Below are 18,988 nucleotides of genomic sequence, written 5' to 3' on the forward strand. Positions count from 1 at the left end.
GGAGACGGGTTAGAGCGGTGGCAGGCGGACGGGTTAGAGCGGTGGCAGGCGGACGGGTTAGAGTGGAGGCAGGCGGACGGGTTAGAGTGGAGACAGGCGGACGGGATAGAGCGGTGGCAGGCGGACGGGTTAGAGCGGTGACAGGCGGACGGGATAGAGTGGAGTCGCAGGCGGACGAGTTAGAGCGGTGACAGGCGGACGGGTTAGAGCGGTGACAGGCGGACGGGTTAGAGCGGTGACAGGCGGACGGGTTAGAGCGGAGTTGCAGGCGTACGGATTAGAGTGGTGACAGGCAGACGGGTTAGAGCGGCGACAGGCGGACGGGTTAGAGCGGTGACAGGCGGACGGGTTAGAGTGGAGTTGCAGGTGGATGGGTTAGAGCAGAGACAGGCGGACGGGTTAGAGCGGTGACAGGCGGACGGGTTAGAGCGGTGGCAGGCGGACGGGTTTGAGCGGTGGCAGGCGGACGGGATAGAGCGGTGACAGGCGGACGGGTTAGAGCGGAGTCGCAGGTGGACGGGTTAGAGCGGAGTCGCAGGTGGACGGGTTAGAGCGGTGACAGGCGGACGGGTTAGAGATGTGACAGGCGGACGGGTTAGAGCGGTGACAGGCGGACGGGTTAGAGCGGTGACAGGCGGACGGGTTAGAGCGGTGGCAGGCGGACGGGTTAGAGCGGTGGCAGGCGGACGGGTTAGAGCGGTGGCAGGTGGACGGGTTAGAGCGGAGTCGCAGGCGGACGGTTTAGAGCGGAGTCGTAGGCGGACGGGTTAGAGTGGAGTTGCAGGTGGATGGGTTAGAGCAGAGACAGGCGGACGGGTTAGAGCGGTGACAGGCGGACGGGTTTGAGCGGTGGCAGGCGGACGGGTTAGAGCGGTGACAGGCGGACGGGTTAAGTGGAGTCTTAGGCGGACGGATTAGAGTGGTGACAGGCTGACGGGTTAGAGCGGAGTCGCAGGCGGACGGGTTAGAGCGGTGGCAGGCAGACGGGTTAGAGCGGTGACAGGCGGACGGGTTAAGTGGAGTCTTAGGTGGACGGATTAGAGCGGTGACAGGCAGACAGGTTAGAGCGGTGACAGTCGGACGGGTTAGAGTTAGAGCGGTGGCAGGCGGCCGGGTTAGAGTGGAGTTGCAGGTGGACGGGTTAGAGCAGAGACAGGCGGACGGGTTAGAGCGGTGACAGGGGGACGGGTTAGAGTGGAGTCGCAGGCGGACGGGTTAGAGCGGTGGCAGGCGGACGGGTTAGAGCGGTGACAGGCGGACGGGATAGAGTGGAGTCGCAGGCGGACGAGTTAGAGCGGTGACAGGCGGACGGGTTAGAGCGGTGACAGGCGGACGGGTTAGAGCGGAGTTGCAGGCGTACGGATTAGAGTGGTGACAGGCGGACGGGTTAGAGCGGTGACAGGCGGACGGGTTAGAGCGGTGACAGGCGGACGGGTTAGAGTGGAGTTGCAGGTGGATGGGTTAGAGCAGAGACAGGCGGACGGGTTAGAGCGGTGACAGGCGGACGGGTTAGAGCGGTGGCAGGCGGACGGGTTTGAGCGGTGGCAGGCGGACGGGATAGAGCGGTGACAGGCGGACGGGTTAGAGCGGAGTCGCAGGTGGACGGGTTAGAGCGGAGTCGCAGGTGGACGGGTTAGAGCGGTGACAGGCGGACGGGTTAGAGATGTGACAGGCGGACGGGTTAGAGCGGTGACAGGCGGACGGGTTAGAGCGGTGACAGGCGGACGGGTTAGAGCGGTGGCAGGCGGACGGGTTAGAGCGGAGTCGCAGGCGGACGGTTTAGAGCGGAGTCGTAGGCGGACGGGTTAGAGTGGAGTTGCAGGTGGATGGGTTAGAGCAGAGACAGGCGGACGGGTTAGAGCGGTGACAGGCGGACGGGTTAGAGTGGAGTCGCAGGCGGACGGGTTAGAGCGGTGGCAGGCGGACGGTTTAGAGTGGAGTCGCAGGCGGACAGGTTAGAGCGGAGTCGCAGGCGGACGGGTTAGATCGGTGACAGGCGGACGGGTTAGAGCGGTGGCAGGCGGACGGGTTAGAGTGGAGTCGCAGGCGGACAGGTTAGAGCGGTGGCAGGCGGACGGGTTAGAGCGGTGGCAGGCGGACGGGTTAGAGCGGTGGCAGGCGGACGGGTTAGAGTGGAGTCGCAGGCGGACGGGTTAGAGTGGTGACAGGCGGAGACGGGTTAGAGCGGTGGCAGGCGGACGGGTTAGAGCGGAGACAGGCGGACGGGTTAGAGCGGTGACAGGCGGACGGGTTAGAGTGGAGTCACAGGCGGACGGGTTAGAGATGTGACAGGCGGACGGGTTAGAGCGGTGACAGGCGGACGGGTTAGAGCGGTGACAGGCGGACGGGTTAGAGCGGTGGCAGGCGGACGGGTTAGAGCGGAGTCGCAGGCGGACGGTTTAGAGCGGAGTCGTAGGCGGACGGGTTAGAGTGGAGTTGCAGGTGGATGGGTTAGAGCAGAGACAGGCGGACGGGTTAGAGCGGTGACAGGCGGACGGGTTAGAGTGGAGTCGCAGGCGGACGGGTTAGAGCGGTGGCAGGCGGACGGTTTAGAGTGGAGTCGCAGGCGGACAGGTTAGAGCGGAGTCGCAGGCGGACGGGTTAGATCGGTGACAGGCGGACGGGTTAGAGCGGTGGCAGGCGGACGGGTTAGAGTGGAGTCGCAGGCGGACAGGTTAGAGCGGTGGCAGGCGGACGGGTTAGAGCGGTGGCAGGCGGACGGGTTAGAGCGGTGGCAGGCGGACGGGTTAGAGTGGAGTCGCAGGCGGACGGGTTAGAGTGGTGACAGGCGGAGACGGGTTAGAGCGGTGGCAGGCGGACGGGTTAGAGCGGAGACAGGCGGACGGGTTAGAGCGGTGACAGGCGGACGGGTTAGAGTGGAGTCACAGGCGGACGGGTTAGAGTGGAGTCGCAGGCGGACGGGTTAGAGCGGAGTCGCAGGCGGACGGGTTAGAGCGGTGACAGGCGGACGGGTTAGAGCGGTGACAGGCGGACGGGTTAGAGTGGAGTCGCAGGCGGACGGGTTAGAGCGGTGACAGGCGGACGGGTTAGAGCGGAGTCGCAGGCGGACGGGTTAGAGCGGTGACAGGCGGACGGGTTAGAGCGGAGTCGCAGGCGGACGGGTTAGAGCGGAGTCGCAGGCGGACGGGTTAGAGCGGTGACAGGCGGACGGGTTAGAGCGGTGACAGGCGGACGGGTTAGAGCGGTGACAGGCGGACGGGTTAGAGCGGTGACAGGCGGACGGGTTAGAGCGGTGACAGGCGAACGGGTTAGAGTGGAGTCGCAGGCGGACGGGTTAGAGCGATGGCAGGCGGACGGGTTAGAGCGGAGTCGCAGGCGGACGGGTTAGAGCGGAGTCGCAGGCGGACGGGTTAGAGCGGTGACAGGCGGACGGGTTAGAGCGGTGACAGGCGGACGGGTTAGAGCGGTGACAGGCGGACAGGTTAGAGCGGTGACAGGCGGACAGGTTAGAGCGGTGACAGGCGGAAAGGTTAGAGCGGTGACAGGCAGATGGGTTAGAGCGGTGACAGTTAACTCCAGGTTTAGGGTCCACTCTCCAGATTCAACAAAATTGCTCTGCAAGGCTGCCCCTAATATGTGCCTGGTTTCAGGAGACCACAGTGTTCCTTCATCTTGGGTTCCTGATATCGGTGAGGGATGAGATAAGAGCATGAGAAAATACCTGGAGAAGAGGGAGCTGGGGAGTTGGTGAACAGGGAAGAGCATTCTAATCACTATGAACTGAAGTTATTAACATCTCTGCCAAGAGAAATAGGTGCCTACTTTTCACCTTGTCGAGGCTTCACATAACTTCATACACCTCCATCTCTGGTACCTCTGTCCACAAGAAAACAGCTATGCAAAAATCTTGGGCACATACAGTGCCTATAAGAAGTATTCAACCCCTCCTCACCCCACACACACCCCAGAAGTTTTGATACACTGGTATTGAACCACAGTGTATTTAATTTGACTTTCTTTTACTCTGATCAACAGAAAAAGACTTGTGTCAAAGTGAAAAAAGATCTCTGCAAAGTGATCTAAATTAATTACAAATATAAAATACAAAATAATCAATTGCTTCAGTATTCAGCCCCTTTAATATGACACACCAAATCATCACTGGTTCAGCAACTGGTCTTAGAGGTCATAATCAATTAAATGAAGATCACTGTGTTCAGACAAGGAGCTTCAATTGATTGTAGTAAGAATACACCTGTATCTGGAAGGTCCGACTGCTGGTGAGTCAGTATCCTGACAAAAACTACACCATAGAGACAAAGGAACTCTCCAAGCAAATCCACGAAAAGGTTGTTGAAAAGCACAGGTCAGAGATGGATACAAGAAAATTTCCAAGTCACTGAATATCCCTTGGAGTACAGGTAATCATTAAGAAATGGAAAGAATATGTCACAGTTGTATATCTGCCTGGAGCAGGCCATCCTCAAAAACTGAGTGACCGTACAATAAAGGGTCTAGTGAGGGAGGCCACCAAGAGACCTATGACAACACTGGAGGAGTTATAAGCCTCAGTGGCTGAGATGGGAGGGACTGCGCATACAACAATTGTTGATTCACTGTGATTCACCAGTCACAGCTTTATGGGAGAGTGGCACAGAGAAAGCCACTGTTGGAAAATACTCACGTGAAATCTCGGCTGGAGTTTGCCAGAAATCAGCTGGAAGAGGGTTCTTTGGATTGATGAAACCAAAATTGAGCTTTTTGGCCATCAGACTAAATGAAAACTGTGACTTAGGAGAAGATTTGATTTTCAGCAAGCAAAGCTACACAGGAATGGCTTAAAAACAACAAAGTTAATGTCCTGGAGTGGCCAAGTCAGAGTCCAGATCTCAATCCAATTGAGAATTTGTGGCTGGACTTGAAAAGGGCTGTTCACTTTCAATCCCTATGCAATCTGACAGAGCTTGAGCAGCTTTGTGAAGAAGAATGGGGGGAAATTGCAGTGTTCAGATGTGCAAAGCTGATGGAAACCTATTCACACAGACTCAAGGCTATAATTGCTGCAAAAGCTACATCTACTAAGTACTGAGTTGAAGGGGTTGAGTAATTATGCAATCATTATGTATTTAATAATTGTGATAAATTTAGATCAATTTGTAGAAATTTATTTTCACTTTTCTGTTGATCGGTGTCAAAAAAGCCAAATTAAGTCCATTGTGATTCAATGTTGTAAAACAAGAGAACATGAAAACTTTCAAGGCGCTGTATATATGGCTAGATTGTCTAAGACTTTAGCACAGGACTGTAGTAATTTTACGTTTTGCACTGTACTGCTGCAGGAAAAAAACAAATTCCCTGACACGTGTGAGTGATGATAAACCTGATTCTGATCTGGGTCTCTATTGTGGACTGAGAGTGGGAAGGGGGCAGGGAGAGGGGAATCATGGTTGGGAAAAGGGGAAGGGAGAGGGGAGGGAGTAGGAATCAAATGACCTTGCCTGGTGCCTCTGGGCTGGGTGTGTCTGAACTCTCACCAACCACTCACCCCTGACACTCCTTCTCTGCCCCCTGTCCCACACCCCTCCCATGGCACTCCACCCTCGCCATTCCCAACATCCTTTGCTCCCATCCGAATTACAAACTCGCTCTCCGCTCCACATTGACAAATACAGTACTGTGTACAAGTCTCAGGCATCCCAGTTCCACAGCCTCAGAAATCTGGGGCCGGCTGCTCAGAACTGAGATAAGGAGAAATGTACTTACTTGAAGATGAATATTTGGAGGCTGTGGAGACTCGGTATTGTGTCTACTTTGAACATGAAATAAATCAAGAGAGTACAGAGCATAGTAGCGTAACAATATTAGAGCGCCAACGACACAGGTTCAATACCCACCACTATGCCACTATCTGTAAGGACTTTGCATGCTCTCCCCGTTTGCAAAGACCTACTGGTTAGTAGGTGAATCGGACACATGGGTGTAATTGGCTGGTATGTGCTCATTGGGCCAGAAGGTCCTGTTATCATGCTGTCTCTCTGAATCAGTGGTTCACGGACCTCTTACTTAATGGCATTGGTCCATGACATTAAAAAAGGTTGCTCTAAATAAAATTGTGCAGGGAGTCCTGGAAGAGGGTGTCGTAGTTGAAGATCTGTTCTGAGAAGGGTCAGATGCTTATTTCTCCTGCTCCCTTTCCAAATCTTGATGACCAATATCTCTGGCTCTTGAGGGCCTGTTAGTATACAGAGAGTGCTGCAGTAAGGCAAATTTACTCTTTGTGGTTCTCACTGGACATGACATCATGGATGCTGTGAGGATTGCCCTTGTGAGTGTCCTGACCCAGGCAGTACAGCTTCCGGTTAAGGAGCTGGCCACTTGGAGAGTCCTGACCAGGCAGTACAGCTTCCGGTTAAGGAGCTGGCCACTTGGAGAGTCCTGACCAGGTTGTACAGCTTCTGGATCAGGATCTGGCCACTTGGAGAGTCCTGACCAGGCAGTACAGCTTCCGGTTAAGGAGCTGGCCACTTGGAGAGTCCTGACCAGGTAGTACAGCTTCTGGATCAGGAGCTGGTCTCTTGGAGAGTCCTGACCAGGTAGTACAGCTTCTGGATCAGGATCTGGCTACTTGGAGAGTCCTGACCAGGTAGTATAGCTTCTGGTTAAGGAGCTGGCTACTTGGAGAGTCCTGACCAGGTGTACAGCTTCTGGATCAGGAGCTGGCTACTTGGAGAGTCCTGACCAGGTAGTACAGCTTCTGGATCAGGATCTGGCCACTTGGAGAGTCCTGACCAGGTAGTACAGTTTCTGGTTAAGGAGCTGGTCTCTTGGAGAGTCCTGACCCAGGCAGTACAGCTTCTGGATCAGGAGCTGGTCTCTTGGAGAGTCCTGACCAGGTAGTACAGCTTCTGGATCAGGAGCTGGTCTCTTGGAGAGTCCTGACCAGGTGTACAGCTTCTGGATCAGGAGCTGGCCACTTGGAGAGTCCTGACCAGGTAGTACAGCTTCTGGATCAGGAGCTGGCCACTTGGAGAGTCCTGACCAGGTGTACAGCTTCTGGATCAGGAGCTGGCCACTTGGAGAGTCCTGACCAGGTAGTACAGCTTCTGGATCAGGAGCTGGCCACTTGGAGAGTCCTGACCAGGTAGTACAGCTTCCGGTTAAGGAGCTGGCCACTTGGAGAGTCCTGACCAGGTAGTACAGCTTCTGGGTCAGGAGCTGGTCTCTTGGAGAGTCCTGACCAGGTAGTACAGCTTCTGGATCAGGAGCTGGTCTCTTGGAGAGTCCTGACCAGGTAGTACAGCTTCTGGCCACTTGGAGAGTCCTGACCAGGTAGTAGAGCTTCTGATTAAAGAGCTGGTCTCTTGGAGAGTCCTGACCAGGTAGTACAGCTTCTGGCCACTTGGAGAGTCCTGACCAGGTAGTAGAGCTTCTGATTAAAGAGCTGGTCTCTTGGAGAGTCCTGACCAGGTAGTACAGCTTCTGGGTAAGGAGCTGGCCACTTGGAGAGTCCTGACCAGGTAGTACAGCTTCTGGATCAGGAGCTGGCCACTTGGAAAGTCCTGACCAGGTAGTACAGCTTCTGGATCAGGAGCTGGCCACTTGGAGAGTCCTGACCAGGTGTACAGCTTTTTTTTTCAATCCTGTGCATTGGAGCCTCCACAGCGAGCAGTCAGAATCCACAGTACGTCTGTAAAAACTTGCAAAAGTCTATGTTGTCACAGCAAGTCTCTTCAAATGCTACATGGAGCATAGCCACTTGCAAGCCTTCTTCTAAGGTAGGATTGAATAGGATTCAGACTCGCTGGGCCACACCGGCTTGTCTTCTTAATCCTCTGGCTGCTTTTCCAGAACCACCCACCTCCCCGTATGGAATTGGAAGGACGTTTGCCCTTCACAGCTCCACAACTCTGTCCCTGCTCCACGACCAGCTTCTGTACCTTTCTCCCACCTCTGCAGCCTGCCATTACCTTTCGAGAACTACTGCCCTCCCACAAGGAAGTACACGCAGTGGTTGGTCACTTTATTCACTACCTGCTGTACCTAATAAAGTGGCCACTGAGTGTCTGTTTGTGGCCTTCTGCTGCTGTCGCCCGTCCACTTCAAGGTTCGACGTGTCGTCTGTTCTGCACTCCACTGTTGTAACGAGGGGCGACTTGTTACTGTTGCCTTCCTGTCAGATTGAAACTGTCTGAACATTCTCCTCTGACCTCTCTCTCATTAACACATATTCACTCACCAGGTGTTTTCTTCACTTTTTCAAACCATTGTCTCTAAACTCTAGATTCTGTTGTGAGTGAAGATCCCACCCCGTCCGGCACCAGCCATCATTCCACGGTCAAAGTCACTTGGATCCCATTTCTTCCCCATTCTGATGTTTGGTCTGAACAACAACTGAACCTCTTGACTGTGTCTGCATGCCTTATGCATTGTAGCTGCCATATGATTGGATAGTTACATTAACGAGCTGGTGTACATAGTTAAGTTTCTGTTGAGTGTATAATAAAAATATAAAATGAAGCTAAAACTAGAGAGAGAAATGGTAACAACAACACACACAAAATGCTGGTAGAACACAGCAGGCCAAAAGTTCTACCAGCATTTTGTGTGTGTTGTTGTTTGAATTTCCAGCATCTGCAGATTTCCTCGTGAGAGAAATGGTTTTCACTTTTCCATTCGATCTGACAATGCTTTTCTCATTATTAATCGTGTATGATGACAACACCACGGCCAGATAGAGTTGGGTAATTCCTGTCATTCGAGCACGAAAACCACACTGAGACTGATTTTGTGCATTGAATTTCTACCATTTTTTTTCTGGAGAGATTACCCAATTGAGGTTGCCATGGTTCATCCATTGATAAAAGGAACCAATGACTTGAAGCATTCATCTATTTCCATCCTCACAGTTGCTGTCTAACCTGCTGAGTGCTTCCAGTATTTTCAGAGTTTCTGCATTTTGCTTTCAGATTTCTGTCACTTCCATTTTTCTCTGCTCTTTCAGTAACTCAGTCATTGTTGAACCAGCCTTCTGATCTCATTGCTGTCTCAGGATCAGAATCAGAGTTATTCTATTGACTTATAGTTACTTATTTTTTATTTCTGTAGAGGCACAGCATGGAATAGACCCTTCTAGCCCTCGAGCCACGCCACCCAGCAACCCACCGAATTAATTCTGAGCCTAATCGGGGGGGGGGGGGGGGGGGAGAGGGGGAGCAATTTACGATGACCAATTAACCTATTAACCGGTATGTCTTTGGACCATGAAAGGAAACTGGAACGCCCGGAGAAAACCCACACATTCCGCAGGGAGGTTGTGCAGACTGTGTGGCCGGGTACACCTCAAATGCCATCTATAAATTTGCTGATGATACAACCATTGTTGGCAGAATCTCAGATGGTGACCAGAGGTTGTACAGGAGCCAGATATATCAGTAAGTTGAGTGGCGTTGCAGCAACAATCTTGCACTCAACATCAGGAAGACCACAGAACTGATTGTGGACTTCAGAAAGGGGAAGATGAGGGAACATGCACACATCCTCATAGAGGGATCAGTAGTAGAGAAAGTGAGCAATTTCAAGTTTCTGGTGTCAGTATCTCTGAGGACCTAACCCAGACCAAACATATCGATGTAGCTATAAAGAAGGCAAGTCAGCGGTTATACTTCATTAGGAGTTTGAGGAGATTTGGTATGTCACCTAAAACACTTGCGAACTTCTACGTTTGTACCGTGGAGTGCATACTAACTGGCTACATCACTCTCTGGTATGGGGCCACTACTGCACAGGATCAAAGTAAGCTGCAGAGAGTCCTAAACATATTCAGCTCCATCAAAAAGGCAGCGTCCATCATTAAGGACCCCCACCACCCAAGCCATGCCCTCTTCCCATTGTTACCTTCGGGGAGGAGGTACAGGAACTTGAAGGCACACGCTCAACAATTCAGCAACAGCTGCTTAGCCTCTGCCATCAGATTTCAGAATGGACATTGAACCCATGACACTACCTCACTACTTTTTTAACTATTGTGTGTGTGTCTGTGTCTATGTGTATATATATTATTTACCATCATTCAGTTTTTTCTCTCTAACATCATAGTACTGCTGCCGTAAAGTTAATAAATATCATATCATGTGCTGGTGATATTAAACCCGATTTTGTTCCTGATTCCTTACAGACGACACCGGAATTGAACTCCAAACTCCAACGCCCCGAGTTGTAATCGTGTTGTGCTAACTACTGAGCATAATGTGAAATGTGTTGTTTTGGGGCAGCAGTACATAAGAAATACAATTAATATAAAATATAAAAATACATACTGGAGTTAAGAGGTATTATACAATATTAGAGCACCAACGACACAGGTTCAATACCCACCGCTATGCCACTGTCTGTAAGGACTTTTCACACTCTCCCCATTTCCAAAGACCTACTGGTTAGTAGGTGAATCGGACACATGGGTGTAATTGGCTGGTATGTGCTCATTGGGCCAGAAGGTCCTGTTATCATGCTGTCTCTCTGAATCAGTGGTTCACGGACCTCTTACTTAATGGCATTGGTCCATGACATTAAAAAAGGTTGCTCTAAATAAAATTGTGCAGGGAGTCCTGGAAGAGGGTGTCGTAGTTGAAGATCTGTTCTAAGAAGGGTCAGATGCTTATTTCTCCTGCTCCCTTTCCAAATCTTGATGACCAATATCTCTGGCTCTTGAGGGCCTGTTAGCATACAGAGAGTGCTGCAGTAAGGCAAATTGGCTCTTTGTGGTTCTCACTGGACATGACATCATGGATGCTGTGAGGATTGCCCTTGTGAGTGTCCTGACTCAGGCAGTACAGCTTCTGGGTAAGGAGCTGGCCACTTAGAGAGTCCTGACCAGGTAGTACAGCTTCTGGGTAAGGAGCTGGCCACTTGGAGAGTCCTGACCAGGTAGTACAGCTTCTGGTTAAGGAGCTGGCCACTTGGAGAGTCCTGACCAGGTAGTACAGCTTCTGGTTATGGAGCTGGTCTCTTGGAGAGTCCTGACCAGGTAGTACAGCTTCTGGATCAGGATCTGGCCACTTGGAGAGTCCTGACCAGGTAGTACAGCTTCTGGATCAGGAGCTGGCCACTTGGAGAGTCCTGACCAGGTAGTACAGCTTCTGGATCAGGAGCTGGCCACTTGGAGAGTCCTGACCAGGTGTACAGCTTCTGGATCAGGATCTGGCCACTTGGAGAGTCCTGACCAGGTAGTACAGCTTCTGGATCAGGATCTGGCCACTTGGAGAGTCCTGACCAGGTAGTACAGCTTCTGGTTAAGGAGCTGGCCACTTGGAGAGTCCTGACCAGGTAGTACAGCTTCTGGTTAAGGAGCTGGCCACTTGGAGAGTCCTGACCAGGTAGTACAGCTTCTGGATAAGGAGCTGGTCTCTTGGAGAGTCCTGACCAGGTAGTACAGCTTCTGGTTAAGGAGCTGGCCACTTGGAGAGTCCTGACCAGGTTGTACAGCTTCTGGATCAGGATCTGGCCACTTGGAACTGACAGAAAGGGAAAGATTTTGAAAAAAATGTCATGGATCTCTCAGATCTTTCTCTCAGAGCCGTGGAAGCTCAATTAATGTGGATGTTAAAGATTCACATCCATAGGTTTTTGGTCATGAAGGACTCAGAATCAGAATCCAGTTTATTATCACACACATGTCGCAAGATTTGTTGTTTTGTGACAACCATACAATGCAATACATACATAAAAATAAATAGATAAATAAAGCAGAAAGAGAGCAAGGTGGTTAGGTGGTGCTCATGGTTTCACGGATCATTCTGAAACCTAGTGATGGAGGGGAAGAAGCTGTTCCACAAACATTCAGGCTCCTGTACCTCTTTCCTGATGGTAGTAATGAGAAGAGGGCCTGTCCTGGATGGTGAGTGTCCTTCAGGCACCATCTTTTGAAGATGTCCTCGCTGGTGGGGAGGGTTCTGCCCATAATGGAGCTTGCTGTGTGTACAGCTTTTTTTTTTCAATCCTGTGCATTGGAGCCTCCACAGCGAGCAGTCAGAATCCACAGTACGTCTGTAAAAACTTGCAAAAGTCTATGTTGACACAGCAAGTCTCTTCAAATGCTACATGGAGCATAGCCACTTGCAAGCCTTCTTCTAAGGTAGGATTGAATAGGATTCAGACTCGCTGGGCCACACGGGCTTGTCTTCTTAATCCTCTGGCTGCTTTTCCAGAACCACCCACCTCCCCGTATGGAATTGGAAGAACGTTTGCCCTTCACAGCCCCACAACTCTGTCCCTGCTCCACGACCAGCTTCTGTACCTTTCTCCCACCTCTGCAGCCTGCCATTACCTTTCGAGAACTACTGCCCTCCCACAAGGAAGTACACGCAGTGGTTGGTCACTTTATTCACTACCTGCTGTACCTAATAAAGTGGCCACTGAGTGTCTGTTTGTGGCCTTCTGCTGCTGTCGCCCGTCCACTTCAAGGTTCGACGTGTCGTCTGTTCTGCACTCCACTGTTGTAACGAGGGGCGACTTGTTACTGTTGCCTTCCTGTCAGATTGAAACAGTCTGAACATTCTCCTCTGACCTCTCTCTCATTAACACATATTCACTCACCAGGTGTTTTCTTCACTTTTTCAAACCATTGTCTCTAAACTCTAGATTCTGTTGTGAGTGAAGATCCCACCCCGTCCGGCACCAGCCATCATTCCACGGTCAAAGTCACTTGGATCCCATTTCTTCCCCATTCTGATGTTTGGTCTGAACAACAACTGAACCTCTTGACTGTGTCTGCATGCCTTATGCATTGTAGCTGCCATATGATTGGATAGTTACATTAACGAGCTGGTGTACATAGTTAAGTTTCCGTTGAGTGTATAATAAAAATATAAAATGAAGCTAAAACTAGAGAAAGAAATGGTGTTGACTTTTCCATTCGATCTGACAATGCTTTTCTCATTATTAACCGTATGATGACAACACCACGGCCAGATAGAGTTGGGTAATTCCTGTCATTCGAGCACGAAAACCACACTGAGACTGATTTTGTGCATTGAATTTCTACCATTTTTTTTTCTGGAGAGATTACCCAATTGAGGTTGCCATGGTTCATCCATTGATAAAAGGAACCAATGACTTGAAGCATTCATCTATTTCCATCCTCACAGTTGCTGTCTAACCTGCTGAGTGCTTCCAGTATTTTCAGAGTTTCTGCATTTTGCTTTCAGATTTCTGTCACTTCCATTTTTCTCTGCTCTTTCAGTAACTCAGTCATTGTTGAACCAGCCTGCTGATCTCATTGCTGTCTCAGGATCAGAATCAGAGTTATTCTATTGACTTATAATTACTTATTTTTATTTCTGTAGAGGTAAAGCATGGAATAGACCCTTCTAGCCCTCGAGCCACGCCACCCAGCAACCCACCGAATTAATTCTGAGCCTAATCGGGGGGGGGGGGGCATTTTACAATGACCAATTAACCTACTAACCAGTATGTCTTTGGACCATCAAAGGAAACTGGAACGCCCGGAGAAAACCCACACATTCCGCAGGGAGGATGTGCAGACTGTGTGGCCGGGTACACCTCAAATGCCATCTATAAATTAGCTGATGATAACAACCATTGTTGGCAGAATCTCAGATGGTGACCAGAGGGTGTACAGGAGCCAGATATATCAGTAAGTTGAGTGGCGTTGCAGCAACAATCTTGCACTCAACATCAGGAAGACCACAGAACTGATTGTGGACTTCAGAAAGGGGAAGATGAGGGAACATGCACACATCCTCATAGAGGGATCAGTAGTAGAGAAAATGAGCAATTTCAAGTTTCTGGTGTCAGCATCTCTGAGGACCTAACCCAGACCAAACATATCGATGTAGCTATAAAGAAGGCAAGACAGCGGTTATACTTCATTAGGAGTTTGAGGAGATTTGATATGTCACCAAAAACACTTGCGAACTTCTACGTTTGTACCGTGGAGTGCATACTAACTGGCTACATCACTCTCTGGTATGGGGCCACTACTGCACAGGATCAAAGTAAGCTGCAGACAGTCCTAAACATATTCAGCTCCATCAAAAAGGCAGCGTCCATCATTAAGGACCCCCACCACCCAAGCCATGCCCTCTTCCCATTGTTACCTTCGGGGAGGAGGTACAGGAACTTGAAGGCACACGCTCAACAATTCAGCAACAGCTCCTTAGCCTCTGCCATCAGATTTCAGAATGGACATTGAACCCATGACACTACCTCACTACTTTTTTAACTATTGTGTGTGTGTCTGTGTCTATGTGTATATATATTATTTACCATCATTCAGTTTTTTCTCTCTAACATCATAGTACTGCTGCCGTAAAGTTAATAAATATCATATCATGTGCTGGTGATATTAAACCCAATTTTGTTCCTGATTCCTTACCGACGACACCGGAATTGAACTCCAAACTCCAACGCCCCGAGTTGTAATCGTGTTGCGCTAACTACTGAGCATAATGTGAAATGTGTTGTTTTGGGGCAGCAGTACATAAGAAATACAATTAATATAAAGTACAAAAAGACATACTGGGGGGAGGGGTTAAGGGGAGGGGGGGGAAGGGATATATACTTTTTTTTCCACTCTTGTAATTACTTAAAAAAGCAATTAAATAAAATTTCCAAAAAAAAAGACATGCTGGACTAAAGAGGTAATGCTCATGGGCAACACAATAATCTGATGGCACAGGCAGGGAAACGCTCTCAATTGTTGAGTGAGTACCATCAGCACAACGGCAGTAACGAGAAGAGGCACAGTGGCACAATGACCATTTTGTATCACAAAAAGCTCTCTTTTCTTCTAATTCGTGTTTTTCCACGCATAATTTATGCTGATCGTTAATGTTTCTTGTAGAACCATAGAACACTACAGTACAGAAAACAGGCCATTTGGCCCTTTGTCTGTCGAAACTTTATTCCGCTAGTCCCATTGACATGCACCCAGTCCATAACCCTCCAGACCTCTCCCGTCCATGTATCTATCCAATTTATTCTTAAAACTTAACAGTGAGCCTGCATTTACCACGTCAGATGGCAGCTCGTTCCACACTCCCACCACTCTCTGAGTGAAGAAGTTCCTCCTCATGTTCCCCCTAAACCTTTCCCTTTTCACCCTAAAGCCATGTCCTCTCGTATTTATCTCTCCTAATCTAAGTGGAAAGAGCCTACTCGCATTTACTCTGTCTATACCCCTCATCATTTTGTAAACCTCTATCAAATCCTCCCTCATTCTTCTACGCTCCAAGGAATAAAGTCCTAACCTGTTCAATCTTTCCCTGTAACTCAACTCTTGAAGACCTGGCAACATCCCAGTAAATCTTCTCTGCACTCTTTCAATCTTACTGATATCCTTCCTGTAATTCGGTGACCAGAACTGCACACAATACTCCAAATATGGCCTCACCAATGTCTTATACAACCTCACCATAACATCCCAACTCCTATACTCAATACTTTAATTTATGAATGCCAGGATGCCAAAAGCCTTCTTTACAACCCTGTCTGCCTGTGACGCTACTTTCAGGGAATTATCTATCTGACCTCCCTTTGTTCCTCCGCACTCCTCAGTGCCCTGTCATTTACTGTGTACGTCCTACCTTGATCTGTCCTTCCAAAATGCAACACTTCACACTTGTCCGCATTAAATCCTATCTGCCATTTTCTGGCCCATTTTTCCAGTTGGTCCAGATCCCTCTGCAAGCTTTGAAAGCCTTCCTCGCTGTCCACAACGCCTTCAATCTTAGTGTCCTCAGCAAACTTGCTGACCCAATTTACCACATTATCATCTAGATCACTGATATAGACAACAAAGAATAGTCCCAGCACAGATCCGAGACGCACCAGACTATCCTGATGTACGCATCTTTGCTGCCCTGATGTTCCAGGGTTGAGTCAAGAGCCAATGAGGTGGCATCTGCTGTGGATCTGATGCTCCGGTGGGCAAATCGGAGCGGATGCAAGTTGTCTCTCAGGCAGGAGCTGATACGTGCCTGCGTCGCTGCCGCAAGTAAGTTTTTCATTGCACCTGTGCATATGACATTAAACTCAACTTCAACTGCAAAACAACACACACAAGATGCTGGCGGAACTCAGCATCAACGGAAATGAATAAAGAATTGTCTTTTTGAGCTGAGACCCTTCTTGAGGGCTGGAAAGGAAGGGGAAGGCGCTAGAATAAGGTGGGGGGAGGGGAAGGCGGGTAGCTAGAAGGTGATGGGTGAAGCCAGGTGGGTGGGAAAGGTGAAGGGATGGGGAGGAAGGAATCTGATAGGAGAGAAGAGTGGATCATGGAAGGAGGAGGGGGCCCAGAGAGGTGATAGGCAGATGAGAAGAATTAAGAGAGCAATGTGGGGAATAGAAGAAGAGGGGAGGGTAAGGGTAGTGTTTTTTTTTGCCCGAAGGAAAAAATTAATACTCATGAAATCAGGTTGGAGGCTACCTAGTTGCTTTGGATTTCCAGCAAATGCAGACTTTCTCATTTTTATGTTTTCAACTTCAAGTTAGAATGCACCTTGAAAGCCAAAAAAATGAACGCCCATTCGATGGTTTGGGCCAGTGTTTTTCAGCGAGCTTACCTGATATGGTGACTGTAACGCATTTTGAGTTTGTAAACGGTCCTCCCCGCGTGGATCAACCGTGTCTCTGGCAGAGGGTACATGAAGGCTTTCAAGCCCATTATGCCGTTACTACAAGGAGACAGGAAAGAGACATTAGCATTCCCTAAATTCATCTGGGGCTCTCTATGCCCAATCTTATCTCAAAGTCCATGGTGCCCACCTCCACCTGAGACCATCACAGATCTGTGCATCCAAGGTCGAGGCCCCAACCCATCAACCTGAATTCCAGAGTTAAGTGTGAAGAAACCAGCCCGGGCAGAACCCAGCTCTTACACACTGCCACACGTGCCCAGCCTACCCCATACCATGGCCCAGCCATACACCCCTTCCCAGTGCCCAAAGCTACCCGAGGGAGACACACACGATCCAAGTGCCCAGCCTTACCCCAGGGGGCCTCTTACCCCATCCCAGTGCCCACCCTTGCCCCAGGGGGCCTCTTACCCCATCCCAGTGCCCACCCCTTGCCTCAGAGGGCCTTATCCACCTCTTATATGGTGCACTCCTTATATCTCACCCCAGTGCCAAGCCTCACTCCATGGGCATTTTTACCACATCCCAAAGCCCAGCCTTACCCACCAGTGTTCATCCTTACCCCAGGGGGTCTAAATACCCATCCCAAAACCCAGCGTTACCCCGGGGGGCTTTATCACCATCCCAAAGCCAAGCGTTACTCCAGGGAGCCTTATACCCATCACGATGTTCAACCTTACCCCAGGGGATCTAAATACCCATCCCAAAACCCAGCGTTACCCCGGGGGGCTTTATCACCATCCCAAAGCCAAGTGTTACTCCAGGGAGCCTTATACCCATCACGGTGTTCAACCTTACCCCAGGGGATCTAAATACTCATCCCAAAACCCAGCGTTACCCCGGGGGGCTTTATCACCATCCCAAAGCCAAGCGTTACTCCAGGGAGCCTTATACCCATCACGGTGTTCAACCTTACCCCAGGGGATCTAAATGCCCATCCCAAAGCCCAGCGTTACCCCGGGGGGCTTTATCACCATCCCAAGGCCAAGCGTTACTCCAGGGAGCCTTATACCCATCACGGTGTTCAACCTTACCCCAGGGGATCTAAATGCCCATCCCAAAACCCAATGTTACCCCAGGGGGGCTTTATCCCCATCCCAACCCCAGGGAGTCTAAATACCCATCCCAAATCCCAGCACTACTCCAGGGAGCCTTATACCCATCCCAGTGTCCATCCTTACCCCAGGGGGCCTGTTACCCCATCCCAGTGCCCACCCTTACCCTGTTCCCCCCCCCCCCCCCACGGGGGCCATTTTTCCCTCAGTTTTAATGTGTCCACATCAGACCAGGTCCTCAGGGTGCCCGGACTCACAGCTGGCGCCTGGCCGAGTGAGGGTGGGAGGGGAGGAAAGGCGAGACGTTCACTTCAAACCCGCGGAAGCGCAGCGCCGCGCCGCCATTTAAACTTTCCCGCCGACTCCGCTGAGGGCGCGCTGGCCCCGCCCACTGCTGTCAGTCACACGTCAGCCCTGAGCCCCGCCCCTTGCCCTGAACCGGGCCGCACACTGGCCCCGCCCACTGCTGTCAGTCACACGTCAGCCCTGAGCCCCGCCCCTTGCCCTGAACCGGGCGGGCCGCACACAGGCTCCGTCCCCTGCCGTCAATCAGAAACGCTCAGCCCCTCCCCCCCACAGGCCCCTCTCCCGACCTTTCACCTCCCCTTTCCCCAAGCATGGCCGCCTCTCCCAAACCTCACTTAGGCCATTTGGCTCATTGAGTCTTCTCTACTTTTCCATCATGGCTGATCCATTTCCCTAAACAACATCCACTGTCATTTCTTCAAAGAATTCCAACAGGCTTGTCAGGCAAGAGGAAACCATGCTGACTGCAGCCTATTTTACCACGAAAACTGAAACCTCATCCTTCATAATGAATTTCAACATCTTCCCAACTACTAAGTCAGGCTATAATTTCCTTTCTTCTGCCTCCCTCCCTTTTTAAAGAGTGGAGGCACATTTGTAATTTTCCAGTTCTCCAGAACCATTCCAGAAGTCTTGAAAGATCATGACCAATGCCTCCACAATCTCTTCGGCCACCTCTTTCAGAACATTGGGATGTAGTCCATCTGGTCCAGGTGACTTATTTACCTTCAGACCAGTCAGTTTCCCAAACACCTTGTCCTCACTCACCCCTACCCCCGACACATTTGAACTTCCGGCATACCGCGAGTGGCTTTCACTGCGAAGACCAATGCAAAATACTTGTTCAATTCATTTGCCGGTTCCTTGACTCCCATTACTACCTCTCCAGCATCATTTTCCAGCAGTCCGATATCTACCTCACCTCTCTTTCACTCTATCTTTCAGGATCCTCTTTGAGGCTAGCTTACTTTTGTGTTCCATCTTTTCCCTCTTTTTGAATTTTTAGCTGCCTTC

At 50.4% G+C, this 18,988-nt stretch overlaps 1 protein-coding gene across 1 annotated transcript in view; it reads right to left on the reverse strand.

Moving 5' to 3' along the window:
- Positions 1-18,018, reverse strand: part of LOC140717874 (uncharacterized) — a 107,121-nt gene extending 89,103 nt beyond the window's left edge. The window contains exons 1-2 of the mRNA XM_073031599.1: positions 17,926-18,018; positions 16,542-16,652 (exon numbers count right to left, since the gene is read on the reverse strand). Of these exons, the coding sequence (XP_072887700.1) occupies positions 16,542-16,642 (101 nt within the window). The 5' untranslated portion in view covers positions 16,643-16,652; positions 17,926-18,018. The remainder of the gene's footprint in view (positions 1-16,541; positions 16,653-17,925) is intronic.
- Between the last annotated feature and the right edge of the window lie 970 nt (positions 18,019-18,988).

Source organism: Hemitrygon akajei, chromosome 28 (assembly GCF_048418815.1).
Source record: "Hemitrygon akajei chromosome 28, sHemAka1.3, whole genome shotgun sequence".
Classification (NCBI taxonomy): domain Eukaryota; kingdom Metazoa; phylum Chordata; class Chondrichthyes; order Myliobatiformes; family Dasyatidae; genus Hemitrygon; species Hemitrygon akajei.